The sequence below is a fragment of the Pseudophryne corroboree genome, chromosome 4 (assembly GCF_028390025.1).
Source record: "Pseudophryne corroboree isolate aPseCor3 chromosome 4, aPseCor3.hap2, whole genome shotgun sequence".
Classification (NCBI taxonomy): Eukaryota; Metazoa; Chordata; class Amphibia; order Anura; family Myobatrachidae; genus Pseudophryne; species Pseudophryne corroboree.
In genome coordinates, this window is record NC_086447.1 from 574,789,482 (window position 1) to 574,817,100 (window position 27,619).

The window sequence follows — 27,619 nt, forward strand, 5'->3', positions numbered from 1 at the left end:
ATCCCCCTGTTGACTTAAACTCTCCCAGGATCGCGGCCACTACCTAGTCCTGGCGCCTATGATCCCCGGAGCGTAGCGCTATCGCACTCTAGATGTTCGGCGCATCAACATACTGTTTGTAGCCTCCACCAAAATCAGTGTAGCTGTGTCCGGACCCCCCTAGTAAGAGGAAGTCCATAGACTCACCCTCTCCCCATGCTCCGGCCACAGCCTGGTTACGTCTGCTGGACCTGCTAGAACATCCGACACAGACGCCCGTTGAGACAGCACTGATACCCGAAGGTAAGCGTTGTTGCGACCCGGTGGGGAGTTGTTGGAGCGACTCTTTCTAGAATGCGTTTAAGACGCTGTTAAGATAAGTCGCTCAAAAAAAAAATATAGTAAGTCTATAAAAATAAAATAATAAAAGCTTGAGGCTGCTCCACAGCAGCTCTATGACCATGCGGCTTCCTGCCGCACCAAGCAAAAAACTGATCTGACTGAGTCAGTGGGTGGGAATATATAGTGGAGGCCCCCAATGCATCCTGGGAGGCCAGAAAGCTTGTGACCGTGTTGGTGCCATTTTCGCTGTCACTCGACAATATCCTAATGTTATCCTGTGGATAATCCTGTGGATCCAGCCAGAGAAAAAATTGTACTAGTGGCCCCACATGGGCAGCACCAGAGGTGTAAGGTCTAGCCATGGCAGCAGCACCCTCCCCCCAAGACTTTCCAGATAGTGGGCATGTCCAGCATCAAGGGAGAAGTTAAAAAGAAATAAAATTAAATATTATGAGCACATTATATGATACGCCTTCAGAATTTAGGAAACTATATCATTCTTTAGAAAGATATATTTTCTTACTTATTACACCAACCATATCCCAATCACTATTCACTCAATCTTATATGTCAGCCAAGAGGCAGACAGAGTATACACTAGATCATCTGCAATCACAGGCTAAGTGGCAAAGTAATTTTCATATATGCAAATTATTTTGCATCTTATTCATTGGGGTATATTTACTAAGGTCCCGATTTTGACCGAGATGCCGTTTTTTCATCAAAGTGTCATCTCGGTAATTTACTAAGCAATAATCACGGCAGTGATGAGGGCATTCGTAATTTTTTGGAAGTCCAACAAAAAAAATACAAATGAATACACCATCGGTCAAAACGCGGCTGTTTAAGTATGAATCTCGGTAATTTACTAAGAAGTGCAAAGCAAAAAAAAAAAAAACACTGCCGTGAAAAATTACAACTCGTAAAAAAGTGCTAAAAAAACCCAGACCTGCTTTTTTAATCCGTGATTGTATAGGCATGCAGGGATCCATGAGATCCGTGCATGTATATCAGTGGGAAGGGGTGGGAAAGTGGTTATTTTCTTTAAAAAAATTGTGTGGGGTCCCCCCTCCTAAGCATAACCAGCCTCGGGCTCTTTGAGCCGATCCTGGTTGCAGAAATATGGGGAAAAAATTGACAGGGGTTCCCCCATATTTAAGCAACCAGCATCGGGCTCTGCGCCTGGTCCTGGTTCCAAAAATACGGGGGACAAAAAGAGTAGGGGTCCCCCGTATTTTTAAAACCAGCACCGGGCTCCACTAGCTGGACAGATAATGCCACAGCCGGGGGTCACTTTTATACAGTGCCCTGCGGCCGTGGCTTCAAATATCCAACTAGTCACCCCTGGCCGGGGTACCCTGGGGGAGTGGGGACCCCTTCAATCAAGGGGTCCCCCCCCCCCAGCCACCCAAGGGCCAGGGGTGAAGCCCGAGGCTGTCCCCCCCATCCAATTGGCTGCGGATGGGGGGCTGATAGCCTTTTGTGAAAATGAAAAGATATTGTTTTTAGTAGCAGTACTACAAGGCCCAGCAAGCCTCCCCCGCATGCTGGTACTTGGAGAACCACAAGTACCAGCATGCGACGGAAAAACGGGCCCGCTGGTACCTGTAGTACTACTACTAAAAAAATACCCAAAAAAAGACAAGACACACACACCTTGAAAGTAAAGTTTTATTACAAGCATCCACACAAACATACATACATACTTACCTTATGTTCACACGAGGGTCGGTCCTCTTCTCCAGTAGAATCCATGGGGTACCTGTTGAATAAATTCTACTCACCAGATCCAGGGTCCCAGGCTCCTCGTAGCATCCATTTGTAATCCACGTACTTTAATAAAATAAAAAAACGGAAAGCCGAGCCACGCACTGAAAGGGGACCCATGTTTGCACATGGGCCCCCTTTCCCCGAATGCCAGAAACCCACTCTGACTGATGTCTAAGTGGGTTTCTTCAGCCAATCAGGGAGCGCTACGTTGTAGCACCCTCCTGATCGGCTGTGTGCTCCTGTACTGTCTGACAGGCGGCACACGGCAGTGTTACAATGTAGCGCCTATGCGCTCCATTGTAACCAATGGTGGGAACTTTCTGCCCTGCGGTTGACCTAAAGTGACGTCACCGCTGAGCAGAAAGTTCCCACCATTGGTTACAATGGAGCGCATAGGCGCTACATTGTAACACTGCCGTGTGCCGCCTGTCACTCAGTACAGGAGCACACAGCCGATCAGGAGAGTGCTACAACGTGGCGCTCCCTGATTGGCTGAAGAAACCCACTTAGACAGAAGTCAGAGTGGGTTTCTGGCATTCGGGGAAAGGAGTCCCATGTGAAAACATGGGGCCTCTTTCAGTTCGTGGCTCGGGTATCCGTTTTGTTATTTTATTCAAGTACCTGGATTACAAATGGTTGCCCCGAGGACCCTGGGACCCGGGATCTGGTGAGTAGAATTTATTCAACAGGTACCCCTTGGATTCTACTGGAGAAGAGGACCGACCTGCGTGTGAACATAAGGTAAGTATGTATGTATGTTTGTGTGCATGTATGTAATAAATCTTTACTTTCACGGTGTGTGTGTCTTGTCTTTTTTTGGGTATTTTTTTAGTAATAGTACTACAGGTACCAGCGTGCCCGTTTTTCCACCGCATGCTGGTACTTGTGGTTCTCCAAGTACCAGCATGCGGGGGAGGCTTGCTGGGCCTTGTAGTACTGCTACTAAAAACAATATCTTTTCATTTTCAAAAAAGGCTATCAGCCCCCCATCCGCAGCCAATTGGATGGGGGGGGACAGCCTCGGGCTTCACCCCTGGCCCTTGGGTGGCTGGGGGGGGGGGACCCCTTGATTGAAGGGGTCCCCACTCCCCCAGGGTACCCCGGCCAGGGGTGACTAGTTGGATTTTTGATGCCACGGCCGCAGGGCACTATATAAAAGTGACCCCCGGCTGTGGCATTATCTGTCCAGCTAGTGGAGCCCGGTGCTGGTTTTAAAAATACGGGGGACCCCTACTCTTTTTGTCCCCCGTATTTTTGGAACCAGGACCAGGCGCAGAGCCCGATGCTGGTTGCTTAAATATGGGGGAACCCCTGTAATTTTCCCCCCCATATTTCTGCAACCAGGATCGGCTCAAAGAGCCCGAGGCTGGTTATGCTTAGGAGGGGGGACCCCACGCAATTTTTTATATGATTTTACACTGTTTAATTAAAAAAAAAAAATGAACCCCAGCACGGATCACACAGATCCGGCCGAGATTTATTTTTAAAAAGTCGGCAGTGTTTTGCTAATCACTGCCGTAAAAAACTGAAAAAAAAAACGAAGGACATCGACATCGGAAAACCCGAAAAGGCAAAATACGGCAGCTTAGTAAATTAGTCGTAATAAATTCAAAAAGTTGCAGTTTTACACTTTCGATGTCATTCGTGATTGAACTTTGACCTGAAACGGGAAAATACGAATCTTAGTAAATTTACCCCATTATGTCTATAAAAAGGACCAAATGTCCTCAAACAAAACAGGCCCCACGGGGAGCCGGCCCACCGGGGATCTTCCCTGTAGACCCTATGGCCAATCTGCCTCTGTGACCAGATCTGTCTAGTGCTCACCCTGCTGATCCCGGAAGCCTAACTCTTTCATCATGGACTTCCCCCTGAAAGCATCAGATCTTTGAGGAAGATGTGAAGGACTGAAGTAAGAGACATGTACACTCCAGTAGGACCTATCAGTAAGAAAATAAGATTTTAAACCTACCGGTAAATCTATTTCTCCTAGTCCGTAGAGGATGATGGGGACTCCGTAAGGACCATGGGGTATAGACGGGCTCCGCAGGAGATATGGCACCTAAAAAGAACTTTGACTATGGGTGTGCACTGGCTCCTCCCTCTATGCCCCTCCTCCAGACCTCAGTTAGAAAACTGTGCCCAGAGGAGATGGACAATACAAGGCAGGATTTAGAAATCCAAGGGCAAGATTCATACTAGCCCACACTAATCATACCATGTAACCTGGATCATACATAACCAGTTAACCGTATGAACAACAACAGTAACGGTCCAAGACCGATTTCAACTGTAACATAACCCTTATGTAAGCAACAACTATATACAAGTCTTGCAGAGTTTCCGCACTGGGACGGGCGCCTAGCATCCTCTACGGACTAGGAGAAATAGATTTACCGGTAGGTTTAAAATCTTATTTTCTCTTACGTCCTAGAGGATGCTGGGGACTCCGTAAGGACCATGGGGTTTATACCAAAGCATCCAATCGGGCGGGAGAGTGCGTATGACTCTGCAGCACCGACTGAGCAAACGCTAGGTCCTCATCAGCCAGGGTATCAAACTTGTAGAATTTAGCAAAAGTGTTTGACCTCGACCAAGTCGCCGCTCGGCAAAGTGGTAATGCCGAGACGCATCGGGCAGCCGCCCAAGAAGAGCCCACCTTCCTAGTGGAATGGGCCTTAACCGAATTTGGTACCGGCAATCCAGCCGTAGAGTGAGCCTGCTGAATCGTATTACAGATCCAGCGAGCAATAGTCTGCTTCGAAGCAGGTGCGCCAATCTTATTGGCCGCATACAGGACAAACAGAGCCTCTGTTTTCCTAATTCTAGCCGTCCTGGCTACATAAATCTTTAAGGCCCTGACTACGTCCAGGGATCTGGAATCCTCCAGGTCACTTGTAGCCACAGGCACAACAATAGGTTGATTCACATGGAATGAAGAAACCACTTTAAGCAAAAATTGCGGACGTGTCCTCAATTCAGCTCGATCCACATGAAAAATCAAGTAGGGGCTTTTGTGTGACAAAGCCGCCAATTCTGATACTCGCCTTGCTGATGCCAAGGCCAACAACATGACCACCTTCCAAGTAAGAAATTTCAACTGAACCTTGTTAAGGGGTTCAAACCAGTGTGATTGTAGGAACTGCAACACCACGTTGAGGTCCCACTGTGCCACTGGAGGCACAAAAGGAGGCTGGATGTGTAGCACTCCCTTTACAAACGTCTGGACTTCTGGAAGAGAAGCCAATTCTTTCTGAAAGAAAATCGAGAGGGACGAAATCTGAACCTTAACAGAGCCTAATTTCAGGCCCATATCCACTCATGTCTGTAGGAAGTGGAGAAAACGACCCAGATGAAAATCTTCCGTAGGTGCATTCTTGGTCTCACACCAAGACACATACTTTCGCCAGATACGGTGATAATGCTTAACCGTCACCTCCTTTCTAGCCTTTATTAAAGTAGGGATGACCTCTTCCGGAATCCCCTTTTTCGCTAGGATTCGGCGTTCAACCGCCATGCCGTCAAACGTAACCGCGGTAAGTCCTGAAATACACAGGGCCCCTGTTGCAACAGGTCTTCCCTCAGAGGAAGAGGCCAGGGATCTCCTGTGAGCATCTCTTATAGATCTGAGTACCAGGCCCTTCGAGGCCAGTCTGGGACAACGAGTATCGTCTGTACTCTTCTTTGCCTTATGATCCTCAACACCTTTGTGATGAGAGGAAGAGGAGAAAACACGTAGACCGATTTGAACACCCACGGTGTTATCAGAGCGTCTACTGCCACTGCCTGAGGGTCCCGCGGCCTGGCACAATACCTCCCAAGCTTTTTGTTGAGGCGTGACGCCATCATGTCTATTTGAGGAGTTCCCCAAAGACGTGTTATGTCTGCAAAGACTTCTTGATGAAGTCCCCACTCTCCTGGATGGAGATCGTGTCTGCTGAGGAAGTCTGCTTCCCAGTTGTCCACTCCCGGAATGAAGACAGCCGACAGAGCGCTTACATGATTTTCTGCCCAGCGAAGAATCCTGGTGGCTTCCGCCATCGCGACTCTGCTTCTTGTCCCGCCTTGGCGGTTCACATGAGCCACTGCTGTGACATTGTCTGATTGAATCAGAACCGGTAGGTTTCGAAGAAGACTTTCCGCTTGTCGAAGGCCGTTGTAAATGGCCCTGAGTTCCAACACATTGATGTGTAGGACAGGACTCCTGGTCTGACCAAAGTCCCTGAAATTTTTTTCCCTGTGTGACCGCTCCCCATCCTCGGAGGCTCGCGTCCGTGGTAACCAGGATCCAGTCCTGAATTCCGAACCGGCGACCCTCCAGCAGGTGAGCACTTTGCAACCACCACAGGAGAGACACTCTGGCCCCTGGGGACAGAGTTATTTTCCGATGCAAGTGCAGATGGGACCCGGACCACTTGTCCGGAAGGTCCCATTGAAAAGTCCTTGCATAGAACCTTCCGAAGGGAATGGCCTCGTAGGCCGCCACCATTTTTCCCAGAACTCGAGTGCATTGGTGAACTGACACCCTTTTCGGTTTTAGCAGGTCTCTGACCATGTTCTGGATGTCCTGGGCTTTCTCTATTGGGAGGAAGACCTTCATTTGTTCCGTATCCAGTATCATACCTAGGAACGGTAGTCGAGTTGTCGGAATCAACTGTGACTTCGGTAGATTTAAAATCCAACCGTGTTGCTGGAGCACTCTCAGAGAGAGCGCCACACTGCTCAGCAAATTTCTCCCTTGATCTCGCTTTTATCAGGAGATCCTCCAAGTATGGGATAATTGTGACTCCATGCTTGCGCAGGACCACCATCATTTCCGCCATTATCTTGGTGAAAATCCTCGGGGCCGTGGAAAGTCCAAACGACAACGTCTGAAATTGGTAATGACAATCTTGTACAGCGAATCTCAGGTATTCCTGATGGGGGGGGGGGGCACATATGGGGACATGCAGGTACGCATCCTTTATGTCCAGAGACACCATAAACTCCCCCTCCTCCATGTTGGCTATTATCGCTCTGAGTGATTCCATTTTGAATTTGAATCTTTTTATGTACAGGTTTAGGGATTTCAGATTCAAAATAGGTCTGACCGAACCGTCCGGTTTCGGGACCACAAATAGGGTTGAGTAGTAACCTCTTCCCTGCTGGTGCAGGGGAACCTTGATTATCACTTGCTGTATACACAGCGTTTGAATTGCAGCTAACACTACATCCCTTTCCGATGTGGAAGCTGGTAGGGTCGATTTCAAAAATTGGCGCGGGGGCACCTCCTCGAATTCCAGTTTGTACCCCTGGGAAACTATTTCCAACACCCAGGGATTCAGGTCTGATCTGACCCAGGTCTGACTGAAAAGTCGAAGACGTGCCCCCACCGGTGCGGACTCCCTCAGGGGAGCCCCAGCGTCATGCTGTAGGTTTTGGAGCAGCCAGGGAGGACTTTTGGTCCTGGGCACCTGCCGAAGCAGGTGCTCTTTTGCCTCTGCCCTTACCTCTGGCGAGGAAAGAGGATCCTCGACCTCTTCTGGACTTGTGCGACCGAAAGGACTGCATCTGATAGGGTGTTACTTTCTTTTGCTGTTGGGGAATATATGGTAAAAAATTTGATTTACCTGCTGTAGCTGTGGAAACCAGGTCCGTCAGCCCATCCCCAAACAATACCTCACCCTTATAGGGTAGTACTTCCATATGTTTTTTGGAATCCGCATCACCCGTCCATTGGCGAGTCCATAAGGATCTTCTCGCCGAGATAGACATGGCATTGGCCCTAGAAGCTAGCAGTCCAATGTCCCTTTGAGCATCCCTCATAAATAAGACTGCGTCTTTAATATGGGCTAGAGTTAAGAATATAGTATCCTTATCCATATTATCAAATTGATCTGTCAGCTCATCTGTCCAAGCTGCAATTGCGCTACACACCCATGCCAACGCAATTGTCGGTCTTAACACAGCACCCGTATGAGAATAAATACACTTTAAGGTAGTTTCTTGCCTGCGATCTGCAGGGTCCTTAAGGGCCGCTGTGTCAGGAGACGGTAGCGCCACTTTCTTGGACAAGCGCGTCAGGGCCTTGTCCACAGTGGGGGGTGATTCCCAAATCTCCCTGTCCTGCTTAGGGAAGGGGTATGCCATATAAATTATTTTGGGGATCTGCGGTCTCTTTTCCGGAGTCTCCCAAGCTTTTCCAAAGAAATCATTTAATTCATGAGATGTGGGAAAATTAATAATCTGTTTCTTTTCCTTAAACATGTGTACCCTCGTGTCGGGGACCGAGGGTTCATCCTCAATATGCAACACATCCCTTATTGCCACAATCATACACTGAATGGTTTTAGTCACCCTAGGGTGCAATTTTACTTCGTCATAGTCGACACTGGAATCAGAATCCGTGTCGGTAGTAGTGTCTTGTGTTAAGGGACGCTTTTGAGACCCCGACGGGCCCTGTGAGTCGGTCCAATCCGAGGATTGACCCCCTGATGTCCCCCCTAATTCAGCCTTATCAAGCCTTTTATGTAAAGATGCCACATTTGCATTCAACATATGCCAAATGTCCATCCATTCCGGAGTCGGCACAACCGACGGGGACACACCACTCATTTGCTCCACCTCCTCCTTGGAGAAGCCTTCCGCTTCAGACATGTCGACACCACGTACCGACACCCCATACACACAGGGATTAACCTACAAGGGGACAAAACCCCAACCAGGCCCTTAGGAGAGACAGAGAGAGAGTATGCCAGCACACACCAGCGCTTAAAAACACTGGAAAAAATATGACCAGATAGCGCTTTTTTATATATATAATATACCAATTCCCACTCACTGCGTCGCTAATGTGCCCCCCTCCTCTTTTTTCCAGCCTGTGAAGTTCAGCGGGGCAGAGACCAGGGAGCCAGCGTTCAGCATGCAGCTTCTGTGGAGAAAATGGCGCTGGTTAGTGCTGAGGATCAAGACCCGCCCACCCGACGGCGGGCTTCGGTCCCAGTGCTTTTTTTATTAAAATGGCGGGGGATTCTTGGATTTACTGCCTCCGCAGACTAATCCATGTTAACATGCCCAGAAGTGAGGAATATTGCTGCCCAGGGCGCCCCCCCCCAGCGCCCTGCACCCTTCAGTGCTGCTGTGTGTGTGTATAGTGGGAGCAATGGCGCGCAGCTTACCGCCGCGCGCCTTACCTCATGAAGATCTGATGTCTTCTGCCGCCTGATGTCTTCTGCCTTCTCATACTCACCCGGCTTCTATCTTCGGCATCTGTGAGGAGGACGGCGGCTCGGCTCCGGGACGAACCCCAGGTGAGACCTGTGTTCCGACACCCTCTGGAGCTAATGGTGTCCAGTAGCCTAGAAACAGAGCCCAACCGTAACGCCAGCCCTGCTTCTCTCTCCTCAGTCCCACGATGCAGGGAGCCTGTTGCCAACAGGACTCCCTGAAAATAAAAAACCTAATAAAATTCTTTTAAAACAGAAAACTCTGGAGAGCTCTCTGCAGTGTACCCTTTCTCCTCTGGGCACAGAATCTAACTGAGGTCTGGAGGAGGGGCATAGAGGGAGGAGCCAGTGCACACCCATAGTCAAAGTTCTTTTTAGGTGCCCTATCTCCTGCGGAGCCCGTCTATACCCCATGGTCCTTACGGAGTCCCCAGCATCCTCTAGGACGTAAGAGAAACACTGTTTGCAGCCTTATTTCTGTGAGCCACTACTAAAGCTAGTAATGTTTTCATGTATGGCTAATAGTATCCACATACCTAGATATTGGTAGTATTTTTGACATGTCATTTGCTGGGCCAACAGCTGTGCCCTGCTTCTCTGTTTTTTCTTTTTCCCCGAACCACACATTCCGTACTCTCCCCTTAGTGCCCCATTAACACTCACTCTCTCGCCCCCATATTTCTGCTCATGTCCCTCTCATGTATTTTCATCTCTCTTTCCTTTTCTCTTAGCTGTCTAATGTATATCCTAACAATAATGACCATAAGCCCTGCACATCGCTGCATAGATGAGTGCGAGTGATTCAAGTTCTTCGCTTAAGTGGGCAAATAGTGTGTGGCAGGAGTATGGTTCTGTAACTTGGAGGGAAAGATGGGTGGGCTGACCAAGCTGGGCCAGGGTGGGCTACATGATTGGCATGTTGAGCTTTGTTAAGGGAAGTAGGAGCTGTCAGCAAGGGAACTCTTACTGCACATCATAGACAGACACCTCTTTACCTCTATAGATTTGGACACTTACCATTCCTTTGATGTGTAACAAGTGACTTTTTGGGAAGATAATATTTTATAGAATGGTAAAGCAGTAGACATACGTGTGTTCTATAGGCCTTCAGACCAAAATTCTATTACTTATGGGATGACTTTTCATCAACAAGCACTGAATCATGTAATCACGCATTAATAAAATGGAATATACAACTGGCTTCTACTAGAGCCCCATATAAAGAACGTAAAAAGACATACATCTGTAGTTGTATAGAATCATCTAGGGATTAGCCAACATTCATACTGTACTGCTAATTATTAAAAATGTAGACATGTTATTGCCATTTAGACACACTGGCTCACAATTATTACTTGCAGTTACTTCCTCACTGTACACAACAGAACGAGAAGGAAGACTTGGATTGGGGTGAATCAGCAGTAGATTACACATGTAGACAACAAAAGGTGATGTCTGACAGTCTCCTGTTCACATCTACAAACAAATAATTTTAATAGTTGTGTAATGGTTACCACTACTTCACCACAGCACGGAGGTCATGGCTCCGATTCCCACCATGGCCCTAACTGTGTGGCGTTTGTATATTCTCCGCGTACTTGCGTGGGTTTCCTCTGGGTACTCCAATTTCCTCCCACAGTCCAAAAATATACTGGTAGGTTAATTGGCTTCCAACAAAAATTAACCCTAGTGTGAATGTGTGTGTGTGTACATGTGGTAGGGAATATAGATTGTAAGCTCCACTGGGGCAGGGACTGATGTGAATGGCCAAATGTTCTCTGTAAAGCGCTGCGGAATATGTGTGCGCAATATAAATAACTGGTAATAAATAAATAAAATAATAGACAAGTAAGTTGTTACAAGGGAATGCATAGGGGGAGAGAAAGAAGGAATAGGGAGATATGGGAGAAACAAATAGGGGGAGAGAAGGGAGGAAATAGGGAGAAATTGGAGGAATAAATAAATAAATACTGGGAAAGATGTGAGAAATAAATAAATGGGGGGAGAGTCAGGAGGAATAGGGAGAGACTGCAGGATGAATAAATAGGGGTCTATTCAATGCATGTCGGATCCTTTCCGACGGAAAGGATCCGACAATGCAATACTCTATTTGCGGCCAAATCAGACCGGTTTTGGCCGTTCTTGACAACGTCAATCCAACTTTTTTTAAAGTCGGATTGACATTATCGGAAACGGGGCTAAAACTTGTCGGATTTGGCCACGAGTCTGACAAAACATGTGGATCCGCGGCTAATCCACCGATCTACGGGTTTTCTGATAAGTCAGGAATTTCTGACTTGTCAGATAAATGGCAGTTTGATTGAATAGGTCGAATCTGGATTCAACCTTAAATTGTCGGAAACTGACGTTTATCCGACAAGTCGGGAATTCCGACTTGAAATTAATAGACCCTAGACCCCATAGTGGGAGAGACAAGGAGAGTAGGAAGAAGAGGAAAAATAAACCACGGCAATGCTGGGCACAATAGCTAGCAAACCGGGGGTGACTGTTCTAAAATAAAAGTAAAAATATAACATGACAAAACTAAATATAAAAGGAAGACCAAGAAATGACTCATCTATCTTACTATCTGCTTTGAAATCCATGATAAATCCCATTTAAGGGGTTAAACATATTTTGTATAGAATTAAAACTGTTATGTGGTTACAAGGTGTTAATAAATTTGACCTGGGAATAAGAATTTTTTAATACTGTAATGCCATGAGTTAAAATGTGGAGTGTGAACATAAACAGAGGAAGAATGCACCAAACAACGTGTTTTCACATGTGGCAAATACCTACAAAACTATCTATAAAACCTAGGGGCTGATTCAATTAGACCATTAATAATTACTATCACCAATAAGTTTATAAGCGCAATTACTGTAGGATGATCTCTGCTTGCGCCTTCATAGGCTGTGAGCAGAAATCAGCCTCTATAACATATCCCGCAATGCTGCCACACTCGCGGGCAATCGAATCAGCCTTTAAGTGTCAAAAAGAACTGTACATCAACACGCAGTTTCATGTAAAGTTAGTCTCCTATGTCTAGAACAAACGTATTGAAGTATAATTCAAAGCAGAAACTGCTCTCAACATCCATTCTGTACCTTTCCAACATGTCCCTGGTTTCATTCAGTAGCCGAATCGTGGTGACATCTTTCTCGGTTAGTCCACATGCCTAATAAAAACAAATGTTTACATATTTATTCAGCAAATGGTTTAAAAGAACTCCAGGCTAGCAATTCATATGTCACTATATTTCATTTGGTCTTCTGCTCGGGGAATACACCACCCTTCTGCTACGAATCATATAGCCTACTGTATGACCACCTTGTTGTATTACCACAGTGATCTTACATTGTACATCCTCTCTGTTGTTCGTAATTACTAAATACTTATTGTCCTGTACTGTAGATTTTAATTTACTAGTTATAACCTCACCCAAAAAACTTATTGGAATCAATTTAGCCCATAAAGGATTATAAATTTACTAAAAGTAAATACTAGTTTCTCTAAATTTATTAAAATAAGAATTTACTCACCGGTAATTCTATTTCTCGTAGTCCGTAGTGGATGCTGGGAACTCCGTAAGGACCATGGGGAATAGCGGGCTCCGAAGGAGGCTGGGCACTCTAGAAAGATCTTAGACTACCTGGTGTGCACTGGCTCCTCCCACTATGACCCTCCTCCAAGCCTCAGTTAGGTACTGTGCCCGGACGAGCGTACACAATAAGGAAGGATTTTGAATCCCGGGTAAGACTCATACCAGCCACACCAATCACACCGTACAACTCGTGATATGAAACACAGTTAACAGTATGAAACAATAGAGCCTCTCAACAGATGGCTCAACAATAACCCGATTTAGTTAACAATAACTATGTACAAGTATTGCAGATAAACCGCACTTGGGATGGGCGCCCAGCATCCACTACGGACTACGAGAAATAGAATTACCGGTGAGTAAATTCTTATTTTCTCTAACGTCCTAGTGGATGCTGGGAACTCCGTAAGGACCATGGGGATTATACCAAAGCTCCCAAACGGGCGGGAGAGTGCGGATGACTCTGCAGCACTGAATGAGAGAACTCCAGGTCCTCCTCAGCCAGGGTATCAAATTTGTAGAATTTTGCAAACGTGTTTGCCCCTGACCAAGTAGCTGCTCGGCAAAGTTGTAAAGCCGAGACCTCTCGGGCAGCCGCCCAAGATGAGCCCACCTTCCTTGTGGAATGGGCATTGACAGATTTTGGCTGTGGCAGGCCTGCCACAGTATGTGCAAGCTGAATTGTACTACAAATCCAACGAGCAATAGTCTGCTTAGAAGCAGGAGCACCCAGCTTGTTAGGTGCATATAGGATAAACAGCGAGTCAGATTTTATGACTCTAGCCGTTCTGGAAACATATATTTTCAGTGCCCTGACAACGTCTAGCAACTTGGAGTCCTCCAAGTCCCTAGTAGCCTAGGCACCACAATAGGCTGGTTCAGGTGAAACGCTGACACCACCTTTGGGAGAAACTGGGGACGAGTTCTCAATTCTGCCCTATCCATATGGAAAATCAAATAAGGGCTTTTACAAGACAAAGCCGCCAACTTGGATACTCGCCTGGCAGAAGCCAAGGCCAATAACATAACCACCTTCCACGTGAGATATTTCAGATCCACGGTTTTTAGTGGTTCAAACCAATGTGATTTTAAGAAACTCAACACCACGTTGAGATCCCAAGGTGCCACAGGAGGCACAAACGGGGGCTGACTCTGCAGCACTCCTTTTATAAATGTCTGAACTTCAGGTACTGAAGCTAGTTCTTTTTGAAAGAAAATCGATAGAGCCGAGATCTGTACCTTAATGGAACCCAATTTAAGGCCCATAGTCACTCCTGCTTGCAGGAAATGCAGAAATCGACCTAGTTGAAATTCCTCTGTTGGGGCCCTTTCGGCCTCACACCATGCAACATATTTTCGCCATATGCGGTGATAATGAGTTGCTGTAACCTCTTTCCTGGCTTTAGTAAGCGTAGGAATGACTTCCTCCGGAATGCCCTTTTCCTTCAGGATCCGGCGTTCAACCGCCATGCCGACAAACGCAGCCGCGGTAAGTCTTGGAACAGACAGGGCCCCTGCTGCCGCAGGTCCTGTCTGAGTGGCAGAGGCCATGGGTCCTCTGATATAAATTCTTGAAGTTCTGGGTACCAAGCTCTTCTTGGCCATCCACGAGTATCGTTCTTACTCCTCGCCTTCTTATTATTCTCAGTACCTTTGGTATGAGAGGCAGAGGGGAGAACACATAAACCGACTGGTACACCCACGGTGTTACCAGAGCGTCCATAGCTATCGCCTGAGGGTCCCTTGACCCGGTGCAATATCTTTTATAGCTTTTTGTTTAAGCGGGACGCCATCATGTCCACCTGTGGCCTTTCCCAATGGTGTACAATCCTATTGGAAGACTTCTGGAGGAAGTCCCCATTCTCCCGGGTGGAGGTCGTGTCTGTTGAGAAGATCTGCTTCCCAGTTGTCCACTCCGGGAATGAACACTGCTGACAGTGCTAACACATGATTTTCCGCCTATCGGAGAATCCTTGTGGCTTCTGCCATCGCCATCCTGCTTCTTGCGCCGCCCTGTTGGTTTACATGGGCGACTGCCGTGATGTTGTCTGATTGGATCAGTACCGGCTGGTTTTGAAGCAGAGGCCTTGCCGGCCTCAGGGCATTGTAAATGGCCCTCAGGTCCAGAATATTTATGTGTAGGGAAATAACCTGACTTGACCAAAGTCCCTGGAAATTTCTTCCCTGTGTGACTGCCTCCCAGCCTCAAAGGCTGGAATCCATGGTCACTAGGACCTAGTCCTGTATGCCGAACCTGCGGCCCTCTTGAAGATGGGCACTCTGCAGCCACCACAGTAGAGATACCCTGGTCCTTGGAGACAGGGTTATCAGCCTATGCATCGGAAGATGCGATCCGGACCACTTGTCCAACAGGTCCCTCTGAAAAGTTCTTGTATGGAACCTGCCTAATGGGATTGCTTCGTAGGAAGCTACCATTTTTCCCAGGACTCGCGTGCAATGATGCACCGCTACCTATTTTGGCTTCAGGAGGTCTCTGACTAGAGATGACAACTCCTTGGCTTTCTCCTCCGGGAGAAACACTATTTCTGGTTTATGTCCAGACCCATCCCCAGGAACAGTAGACGTGTCATAGGAACCAGCTGTGACTTTGGACTGTTTAGAAACCAACCATGCTGTTGTAGCACTTTCCAAAATAGTGCTACCCCGACTACCAACTGCTCCTTGGACCTCGCCCTTATAACGAGATTGTCCAAGTACGGGATAATTACAACTCCCTTTTTTTTGAAGGAGTATCAACATTTCGGCCATTACCTTGATAAAACACCCTCGGTGCCATGTACAGTCCAAACGGCAGTGTCTGGACTTGGTAATGGTAATCCTGTACCACAAATCTGAGGTACTCCTGGCGAGGATGGTAAATGGGGACATGCAGGTAAGCATCCTTGATGTCCCAGGATACCATGTAATCCCCCTCGTCCAGGCTTGGAATAACCGCCCTGAGCGATTCCATCTTGAACTTAAATTTTTGTGTTCAAGGATTTTAAATATAAAATGGGTCACACCGAACCATGCGGTTTCGGTACCCCAACCCGTGTGGAATAGTAACCCCGTCCTTGTTGAAGTAGGGGCACCTTGAGTATTACCTGCTGGGAATACCGCTTATTAATTGCCTCTAGCACAGCCTCCCTGCCTGAGGGAGTTGTCAGCAAGGCATATTTTAGGAAACGGCTGGGGGGAGACATCTCGAATTCCAGCTTGTACCCCTGAAATACTACTTGAAAGAAACAGGGATCCACCTGTGAGCGAGCCCACTAATTGCTGAAATTTTTGAGACGGCCCCCCACCGTACCTGGCTACACCTGTGGAGCACCCGCGTCATGGTGTGGCCTCACAGGAGGCGGGGGAAGAATCTTGATTCTGGGAACAGGCTGACTGGTGCAGCTTTTTTCCCTCTACCCTTGTCTCTGTACAGAAAGGAAGCGCCATTTGACCCGCTTGCTTTTCTGAAGCCGAAAGGACTGTACCTTTGTCTGTGAGGAAACCTGAGGTAAAATTATTTCTTCCCAGCAGTTGCTGTGGATACGAGGTCCCAGAGACCATCCCCAAATAATTCCTCACCCTTATAAGGCTCTCTATGCGCTTTTTAAGTCAGCATCACCTGTCCAGTGACAGGTCTCTAATACCCTCCTGACAAAATGGACATTACATTTATTTTGGATGCCAGTCGGCAAAATATCCCTCTGTGCATCCCCCATATATAAGACGACGTCTTTCATATGTTTTTATGTTTGCCAACTAGTATCCCTGTTTGACAGGGTCACCGACCACGCTGCAGCAGCACTATCTGCAGGTCTCAGTTTAGTACCTGAGTGTGTAAATACAGACTTCAGGATAGCCTCCTGTTTTTTATCAACAGGTACCTATTAAAGTGGCCGTATCCTAAGACGGCAGTGCCACCTTTTTTGACAAACGTGTGAGCGCCTTATCCACCCTAGGGGATATCTCCCAGCGTAACTTATCCACCTGGCGGGAAAGGTTACGCCATCAGTAACTTTTTATAAATTACCAGTTTCTTAACGGGGGAACCCACGCTTTCACACACTTCATTTATTCATCTGATGGGGGAACAAAACACTGCCTGTTTTTTCTCCCCAAACCTAAAACCCATTTTTAGAGGTGCTTGGGTTAAAGTCAGAAATGTATAACACATTTTTTATTGCCGGGATCACGTCACGGATGTTATTAGTGGATTGTGTATATGTCTCCACCTTGTCGACACTGGAGTCAGACTCTATGTCGACACCTGTGTCTGCCATCTGAGAGAGCGGGCGTTTTTGAGCCCCTGATGGCCTTTGAGACGCCTGGGCAGGCGCGGGCTGCGAAGCCGGCTGTCCCACAGCTGTTATGTCATCCACCCTTTTATGTAAGGAGTTGACACTGTCGGTTAATACCTTTCACCTATCCATCCACTCTGGTGTCGGCCCCACAGGGGGCGACATCACATATATCGGCCTCTGTTCTGTCACCATATAAGCCTCCTCATTCAACATGTCGACACAGCCGTACCGACACACCGCAGACACACAGGGAATGCTCTAAACGAGGACAGGACCCACAAAAGCCCTTTGGGGGGACAGAGTAAGAGTATGCCAGCACACACCAGAGCGCTATATATATACAGGGACTAACTGAGTTATGTCCCTAATAGCTTTTATATAATATACTGTATACAGTGCCAATTTTAATGCCCCCCCCTCTCTTTTCCCTCTTACTGTACTGTAGAATTGCAGGGAAGAGCCAGGGAGCTTCCCTCCAGCCGAGCTGTGAGGGAAAAATGGCGCCAGTGTGCTGAGGAGATAGGCTCCGCCCCTTTTTCGCGGCCTATTCTCCCGTTTTTTATGGAATTCTGGCAGGGTTATTTACCTCATATATAGCCCCTGGGGCCATATATTGAGGTATTTTAGCCAGCCAAGGTGTTTTTATTGCTGCCTCAGGGCGCCCCCCCCAGCGCCCTGCACCCTCAGTGACCGGAGTGTGAAGTGTGTGAGAGGAGCAATGGCGCACAGCTGCAGTGCTGTGCGCTACCTTGGTGAAGACAGAGTCTTCATGCCGCCGATTTTCCGGACCATCTTCTTGCTTCTGGCTCTGTAAGGGGGACGGCGGCGCGGCTCCGGGACCGAACATCAAGGCTGGGCCTGCGGTCGATCCCTCTGGAGCTAATGGTGTCCAGTAGCCTAAGAAGCCCAATCCGGCTGCAAGCAGGCGAGTTCGCTTCTTCTCCCCTTAGTCCCTCGCTGCAGTGAGCCTGTTGCCAGCAGGTCTCACTGAAAATAACAAATTCTAAGACTATAACTTTCTAAGAGCTCAGGAGAGCCCCTAGTGTGCATCCAACCTCGGCCGGGCACGAAATCTAACTGAGGCTTGGAGGAGGGTCATAGTGGGAGGAGCCAGTGCACACCAGGTAGTCTAAGATCTTTCTAGAGTGCCCAGCCTCCTTCGGAGCCCGCTATTCCCCATGGTCCTTACGTAGTTCCCAGCATCCACTAGGACGTTAGAGAAAATACTTTAAACTCAAAGTGAATCGAATATCCTCAAATTGAATGCAATGCCCTGCCCCCACAAGTTAGTACTGTAATATACTTAAGACAAAATGAACCATGCTAAAGAATGATAAAAGTAGGTAAAAAAATGACTGATGCGGAGACCATACACATTTCCAACATGCACACAGTGAGAAAAGGGGGGGAGCAAATACAGTAACTATGTTGTCTGGTGGTAAAATAGGTTTTAGTGACTATGGGTCTTATTCAGGTTCATTTGCAAAATTACAAAAATGCAGATCGGCCGATTATTGGGGCTAATTCAGACCTGATCGCCGCTGCAGCCGTGCTCTGCCTGGCGCAAAGTGTATGTATAACGTGCTCTGCCTGGCGCAAAGTGTATGTATAACGTGCTCTGCCTGGCGCAACGTGTATAACGTGCGCTGCCTGGCGCAATGTGTATAACGTGCTCAGCCTGGCGCAATGTGTATAACCTGCTCTGCCTGGCGCAATGTGTATAACCTGCTCTGCCTGGCGCAATGTGTATAACCTGCTCTGCCTGGCGCTGTGTATAACCTGCTCTGCCTGGCGCAATGTGTGTAACGTGCTCTGCCTGGCGCAATGTGTGTAACGTGCTCTGCCTGGCGCAATGTGTGTAACGTGCTCTGCCTGGCGCAATGTGTGTAACGTGCTCTGCCTGGCGCAATGTGTATGTATAACGTGCTCTGCCTGGCGCAATGTGTATAACCTGCTCTGCCTGGCGCAATGTGTATAACCTGCTCTGCCTGGCGCAATGTGTATAACCTGCTCTGCCTGGCGCAATGTGTATAACCTGCACTGCCTGGCGCAATGTGTATAAAGTGCTCTGCCTGGCGCAATGTGTATAACGTGCTCTACCTGGCGCAATGTGTATAACGTGCTCTGCCTGGCGCAATGTGTATAACGTGCTCTGCCTGGCGCAATGTGTATAACGTGCTCTGCCTGGCGCAATGTGTGTAACGTGCTCTGCCTGGAGCAATGTGTATAACGTGCTCTGCCTGGAGCAATGTGTATAACGTGCTCTGCCTGGCGCAATGTGTATAACGTGCTCTGCCTGGCGCAATGTGTATAACGTGCTCTGCCTGGCGCAATGTGTATAACCTGCTCTGCCTGGCGCAATGTGTATAACCTGCTCTGCCTGGCGCAATGTGTATAACCTGCTCTGCCTGGCGCAATGTGTATAACGTGCTCTGCCTGGAGCAATGTGTGTAACGTGCTCTGCCTGGAGCAAAGTGTGTAACGTGCTCTGCCTGGCGCAAAGTGTATGTATAACCTGCTCTGCCTGGCGCAATGTGTATAACCTGCTCTGCCTGGCGCAATGTGTATAACGTGCTCTGTCTGGCGCAATGTGTATAGGTGGTTCTACCTGGTGCAATGTGTAATATGTGCTCTACCTGGCGCAGTGTGTATAACATGCTCTACCTGGCGTAAAGTGTATAATGTGCTCTGCCAGGCGCAGTGGGTATAACGTGTTCTGCCTGGCTCAGTGTGTATAGGTGGTTCTACCTGGTGCAATGTGTATAACGTGCTCTACCTGGCGCAATGTGTATAACGTGCTCTACCTGGCGCAATGTGTATAACATGCTCTACCTGGCGCAATGTGTATAATGTGCTCAACCTGGCGCAATGTGTATAACGTGCTCTACCTGGCGCAATGTATATAACGTGCTCTACCTGGCGCAATGTGTATAACGTGCTCTACCTGGCGCAATGTGTATAATGTGCTCTACCTGCCACAGTGTGTATAGGAGGTTCTACCTGGTACAATGTGTGTAAGCTGAGCTACTGTGTGGTGTAATGTGAATTGGCACTATTATGTGGCCATGCCCCTTCCTCACAAAGCCAGATCCCTACATACACTTTGCGCCAGGCAGAGCACGGCGAGCACGCTGGCGGGCAGGGATGCCAGCCGCGCTTGAATGAGCAGCGCGATTGGACGGGGAGAGAGGCACTGAAGAACAGTATAGGCAGTAACGCACTGATCAGTTAGAGACAGCGCATCCCACGGGATCCGCTCATTAAAATAAAAAAAAAAGAGTCCCTCTCTGCTTGTAGCGCGTAAAAACGCGCTATAGCGCGTATTTTGTGATCACTGAATCTTATCCATTTTATTTTCCTTAGAACACACAGAATCATTGGTATCAGTGGAAATATGTAGACTGGTTGAAAGTTCCATTGAACTTCCATTGCATCTATTAAGAATGCTAGTGGATCCCTGGTTATGCAACAAAACCGGCCCACCTTGTTGTTGAACTAGGAAGCCATTAAATCTATCACTGGTTGCCCCCATCTCATAACCAGACTGTTAAAAAATTCCAGATGCAGAGACCATTCTTCTGCAAGAATAGTCTGGCAACTTAAAAAGTTTGCCTTTTAATTCTCTATCCCCAAAATAAAAATTGCTGATATTGCTGGGATCCTGCTCTATGCCTAGGACAGAATCTGAAACGTTTCTCATCATGGCTAAGGAACTTCTTGTCCCTCCCTGGTGATTTATGTATGCTACTGCTGTAGCACTGTCAGACTGGATTCTTATCGGTTTTCCCAGAAGCAGATCTTCCGCCTTAGTTCTCACACATTGATGGGGAGCCTAGATTCCATATTGGACCACTGGCCCTGAAAATGATGGTTCGTCATGTCCCCTAGCCTTAAAGGCTGACATCTGTAGTGATTACTAACCAGTCCTGGGTAAAGAAACTCCTGCCCTTGTTCAGATTTCCAATTCAGCCCACCACCTGAGCGACTGTCTTGTCTCCGGGAACAAGGTAATGCAGTGGTTCCTAAACGCGGTCCTCATGGCACCCCAACAGTCCAAGTTTTAAGGATATCCATACTTAATTAGTACCTCAGTCAGTTTGCTTATACTATCTGTACACAAGCAGGGATATTCCTAAATCCTGGACTATTGGGGAACCTTAAGGACCGCATTTAGAGACCACTCGGGTAATTAACTGATTTGCTAACTAATAGTTGGACCAATTCATTCTGGAATGCAATCTTGCATATTGGATTTATAAAAAAAAAAATTCCTAGGTGTTTCATGCAACATATATCGATAGATAACCCAGCCATGGCCTGCAACACTTCTAGTGCTCTCAGAAAATCTGACTAAAGTGCAATTTCTGAATAAATCATCTAAATAAGGAATCATCTTTATGGCTGACATGATATTTGTAAAAACTAGAGGTGCTGGACTGGAAGTACCTTTCTTTGATAGCCCTCCCAAATAGGTACATGAAGATAGACTTCATGTTTATACATGCCAAAACCTCATTTGCCTCCATTCTAGTTATAACTAACCTCACATTATAGACTCCATTCTGAACTTTTCTATCTTTATCTTAATTATTTTACATTTACAATGGGTCTGGGACTCCCATTTGGAATTTTGGACAAAAAAACGATTTGGATAGAAACACACATTTCTTTGACCTGTGGTTAAAAGGACAATTACCCCTGAATCTTTAAGATTCCTTATGGCCAGACCTAACTCGAGACATTTCTGTCAGTTGTTCGGCGACTATGTTACAAAAAAAATCTTATAGTGGCAGACAAGAGACAGTGATAATGTAACCTCTTTCCATTACAGCCATTACACATTTCTCTGTGGAAGACAACCTCCATTGGTGCCTGAATAACATTTGACGGGCACCTAACCAAGAAACTTCTGAGTGTATGCCCTCCCAATCATACAGACTTATCCTGGAGCTTGGAAACCTATTTTCCTTGCTCCTTCATAACTGTCTTAGAGCAGTATCCTATTACGGGAGACAAAACATCGGGTACGAAAAACATCAGTTTTTCACACTTTTTTTCCCGATGTTTCACCAATGTTTTTTTTTGTACAGGCTATCCAATTAGGATCGTCCGTAAAAAAATAGCTTTCCTCCCGAAAACACACAGGTTCAGTGAGGCAGGTGAAGAAAAAAATCCCTGAGAAACCGCAGTGGGCCGTCAGTGTCCTATGCCCGCCGCAGCAGCAGGCTGGACTTGCAGTGAGGGAGCTCCTTGGCCCGGAGCCGTCACTCAGCGCCGAGACCTCCTCCTCCCGCGGCAGTGGTCACATGATGGGGAGTGGTCATGTGACCAAGGAGCCGGAGGTCAGCGCTGCACCGGGAGCTGTCAGGAGCCAGCACTCGGTGCAGTACAGTAACAAATGCCTTGATAAGCCGCCTTAGTCTGTCTTCCTCTATAACCAAAACCTCATGACGTGGAAAACGGACCCCTGTCCCAAAAAAGGTCTGCGTTGCCTGTTGCTTGAAGATTGGGCAAAAAGCCTTTTTTTTTTTAATCTTGAAAGACCTTCCTGATGGCAGGAAAGAACTTTTCGTACCTGTGGCCTCAAAAATTCCAATTCCAAGGAAGTAGCAGTCATAGCAAATCCGACCGCTCCTGAACAACCCCCTTAATGAAAACTGGGAAAGGGTTAGAGGGTAGGAGCTATATAAACCCTAAAAAAGTAAACTCATTAAGTGCTGGCTCCCCTATTCCTCCCTAACCCCATGGTAACAAGTGTCCACCAGATGAAGGAAAGAGAAAAAATAAGAATTTACTTACCGATAATTCTATTTCTCGTAGTCCGTAGTGGATGCTGGGAACTCCGTAAGGACCATGGGGAATAGCGGCTCCGCAGGAGACTGGGCACAAAAGTAAAGCTTTAGGACTACCTGGTGTGCACTGGCTCCTCCCCCTATGACCCTCCTCCAAGCCTCAGTTAGGATACTGTGCCCGGACGAGCGTACACAATAAGGAAGGATTTATGAATCCCGGGTAAGACTCATACCAGCCACACCAATCACACCGTACAACCTGTGATCTGAACCCAGTTAACAGCATGATAACAGAGGAGCCTCTGGAAAGATGGCTCACAACAACAATAACCCGATTTATTTAACAATAACTATGTACAAGTATTGCAGACAATCCGCACTTGGGATGGGCGCCCAGCATCCACTACGGACTACGAGAAATAGAATTATCGGTAAGTAAATTCTTATTTTCTCTGACGTCCTAGTGGATGCTGGGAACTCCGTAAGGACCATGGGGATTATACCAAAGCTCCCAAACGGGCGGGAGAGTGCGGATGACTCTGCAGCACCGAATGAGAGAACTCCAGGTCCTCCTCAGCCAGGGTATCAAATTTGTAGAATTTTGCAAACGTGTTTGCCCCTGACCAAGTAGCTGCTCGGCAAAGTTGTAAAGCCGAGACCTCTCGGGCAGCCGCCCAAGATGAGCCCACCTTCCTTGTGGAGTGGGCATTTACAGATTTTGGCTGTGGCAGGCCTGCCACAGAATGTGCAAGCTGAATTGTACTACAAATCCAACGAGCAATAGTCTGCTTAGAAGCAGGAGCACCCAGCTTGTTGGGTGCATACAGGATAAACAGCGAGTCAGATTTTCTGACTCCAGCCGTCCTGGAAACATATATTTTCAGGGCCCTGACAACGTCCAGCAACTTGGAGTCCTCCAAGTCCCTAGTAGCCGCAGGTACCACAATAGGCTGGTTCAGGTGAAACGCTGAAACCACCTTAGGGAGAAATTGAGGACGAGTCCTCAATTCTGCCCTGTCCGTATGAAAAATCAGGTAAGGCTTTTATAAGATAAAACCGCCAATTCTGACACGCGCCTGGCCGAAGCCAAGGCCAACAGCATGACCACTCTCCATGTGAGATATTTCAAATCCACAGATTTAAGCGGTTCAAACCAATGTGATTTTAGGAACCCCAAAACTACATTGAGATCCCAAGGTGCCACTGGAGGCACAAAAGGAGGCTGTATATGCAGCACCCCCTTGACAAACGTCTGAACTTCAGGAACTGAAGCCAGTTCTTTTTGGAAGAAAATCGACAGGGCCGAAATCTGAACCTTAATGGATCCTAATTTTAGGCCCATAGACACTCCTGTTTGCAGGAAATGCAGGAATCGACCCAGTTGAAATTCCTCTGTAGGGGCCTTCCTGGCCTCGCACCACGCAACATATTTATGCCAAATGCGGTGATAATGTTTTGCGGTTACATGCTTCCTGGCTTTGATCAGGGTAGGGATGACTTCATCCGGAATGCCTTTTTCCTTCAGGATCCGGCGTTCAACCGCCATGCCGTCAACGCAGCCGCGGTAAGTCTTGGAACAGACAGGGTCCTTGCTGGAGCAGGTCCCTTCTTAGAGGTAGAGGCCACGGGTCCTCTGTGAGCATCTCTTGAAGTTCCGGGTACCAAGTCCTTCTTGGCCAATCCGGAGCCACGAGTATAGTTCTTACTCCTCTCCGTCTTATAATTCTCAGTACCTTGGGTATGAGAGGCAGAGGAGGGAACACATACACTGACTGGTACACCCACGGTGTTACCAGAGCGTCCACAGCTATTGCCTGAGGGTCCCTTGACCTGGCGCAATACCTGTCCAGTTTTTTCCCAACGGTTCACAATCATGTGGAAGACTTCTGGGTGAAGTCCCCACTCTCCCGGGTGGAGGTCGTTCCTGCTGAGGAAGTCTGCTTCCCAGTTGCCCACTCCCGGAATGAACACTGCTGACAGTGCTATCACATGATTTTCCGCCCAGCGAAGAATTCTTGCAGCTTCTGCCATTGCCCTCCTGCTTCTTGTGCCACCCTGTCTGTTTACATGGGCGACTGCCGTGATGTTGTCTGACTGGATCAGCACCGGCTGACCTTGAAGCAGAGGTCTTGCTAGGCTTAGAGCATTGTAAATGGCCCTTAGCTCCAGGATACTTATGTGAAGTGATGTCTCCAGGCTTGACCACAAGCCCTGGAAATTCCTTCCCTGTGTGACTGCTCCCCAGCCTCGCAGGCTGGCATCCGTGGTCACCAGGACCCAGTCCTGAATGCCGAATCTGCGACCCTCTAGAAGATGAGCACTCTGCAACCACCACAGGAGAGACACCCTTGTCTTTGGTGACAGGGTTATCCGCTGATGCATCTGAAGATGCGATCCGGACCATTTGTCTAGCAGGTCCCACTGGAAAGTTCTTGCGTGGAATCTGCCGAATGGAATTGCTTCGTAGGAAGCCACCATTTTTCCCAGGACCCCTTGTGCATAGATGCACTGACACTTGGCCTGGTTTTAGGAGGTTTCTGACAAGTTCGGATAACTCCCTGGCTTTCTCCTCCGGGAGAAACACCTTTTTCTGGACTGTGTCCAGGATCATTCCTAGGAATAGAAGACGTGTCGTCGGGATCAGCTGCGACTTTGGAATATTGAGAATCCAACCGTGCTGCCGCAACACTACTTGAGATAGTGCTACCCCGACTACCAACTGTTCCCTGGATCTTGCCCTTATCAGGAGATCGTCCAAGTAAGGGATAAATAAAACTCCCTTCCTTCGAAGGAGTATCATCATTTCGGCCATTACCTTGGTAAAGACCCGGGGTGCCGTGGACAAACCAAACGGCAGCGTCTGAAACTGATAGTGACAGTTCTGTACCACAAACCTGAGGTACCCTTGGTGAGAAGGGTAAATTGGGACATGGAGGTAAGCATCCCTGATGTCCAAAGACACCATATAATCCCCTTCTTCCAGGTTCGCAATCACCGCTCTGAGTGACTCCATCTTGAATTTGAACCTCTGTATGTAAGTGTTCAAGGATTTCAGATTTAAAATAGGTCTCACCGAGCCTTCCGGCTTCGGTACCACAAACAGCGTGGAATAATACCCCTTTCCCTGTTGCAGGAGGGGTACCTTGATTATCACCTGCTGGGAATACAGCTTGTGAATGGCTTCCAATACCGCCTCCCTGTCGGAGGGAGACGTCGGTAAAGCAGACTTTAGGAAACGGCGAGGGGGAAACGTCTCGAATTCCAATTTGTACCCCTGAGATACCACCTGAAGGATCCAGGGGTCCACCTGTGAGTGAGCCCACTGCACGCTGAAATTCCTTAGACGGGCCCCCACCGTGCCCGAGTTCGCTAGTGAAGCCCCAGCGTCATGCTGAGGACTTGGCAGAAACGGGAGAGGGCTTCTGTTCCTGGGAAATGGCTGTTTGCTGCAGCCTTTTTCCTCTCCCTCTGCCACGGGGCAGAAATGAGGAGCCTTTTGCCCGCTTGCCCTTATGGGGCCGAAAGGACTGCGCCTGATAATACGGCGTCTTCTTATGTTGAGAGGCTACCTGGGGTAAAAATGTGGATTTCCCAGCAGTTGCCGTGGCCACCAGGTCTGATATACCTACCCCAAATAACTCCTCCCCTTTATAAGGCAATACTTCCATATGCCTTTTGGAGTCAGCATCACCTGACCACTGCCTCGTCCATAACCCTCTTCTGGCAGAAATGGACAGCGCACTTACTCTTGATGCCAGTCGGCAAATATCCCTCTGTGCATCACGCATATATAGAAATGCATCTTTTAAATGCTCTATAGTCAGTAATATACTGTCCCTATCTAGGCAGTGATCGCGCTAATCCCCCAAAAAAAGTGGGTCCCAGGGACCCCTCACTTTCAAAAATTGGGGTCCTACCGGTCCTTTTCTGGGTCCCATCGAAATGAAGGTTCTTATTAATCTTAATCTTATTTGGACACTACAAAAGTGTTGCAAGGTGGGGGGATGGGGTGACAATGCTGCTGGGCTATGTAGCATGCAGGACACCCTGCACCAGAGCTGTATCTAGACATTTTGGTGCCCTTAGGCAGAAAGTGAATTGGTGCTCCACCTTACTAGATCGTAAAGCACAGGCAGTGCGCGCCGCAAAATTTGAGGGGCGTGGCTTCATGGGGAAGGGGCGTGACCACATAATAGTGCAAATTCACATTACATCACAGTAGTGCCGCTTATACAGATTGCACCAGGTAGAACCTCCTATACACACTGCGCCAGGTAGAGCACGTTATACATATTGCACCAGGTAGAGCTCGCTATACACTTTGCTCCAAGTAGAGCACATTATACACATTGCACCAGGTAGAGCCCTTTATACACATTGCGCCAGGCAGAGCCCGTTATACACATTACGCCAGGTAGAGCACTTTATACACATTGTGCACGTTAGAGTGCATTATTATACACATTGCACCCAGTAGAGCACGTTATATACATTGCACCAGGTAGAGCACGTTATATACATTGCACCAGGCAGAACACGTTACACATTGTGCCAGGCAGAGCACGTTACACACATTGTGCCAGGCAGAGCAAGTTATACACAATGCGCCAGGCAGAGCAAGTTATA

General features: G+C 47.8%; 1 protein-coding gene across 5 annotated transcripts in view; it reads right to left on the reverse strand.

Moving 5' to 3' along the window:
- PEX3 (peroxisomal biogenesis factor 3) overlaps positions 1 to 27,619 on the reverse strand; it is a 156,664-nt gene that overhangs the window by 12,608 nt on the left and 116,437 nt on the right. For all 5 annotated transcript variants that reach the window (XM_063917477.1, XM_063917475.1, XM_063917478.1 and 2 more), the window contains one exon: positions 12,407 to 12,477. In XM_063917477.1, the coding sequence (XP_063773547.1) occupies positions 12,407 to 12,477 (71 nt within the window). The remainder of the gene's footprint in view (positions 1 to 12,406; positions 12,478 to 27,619) is intronic.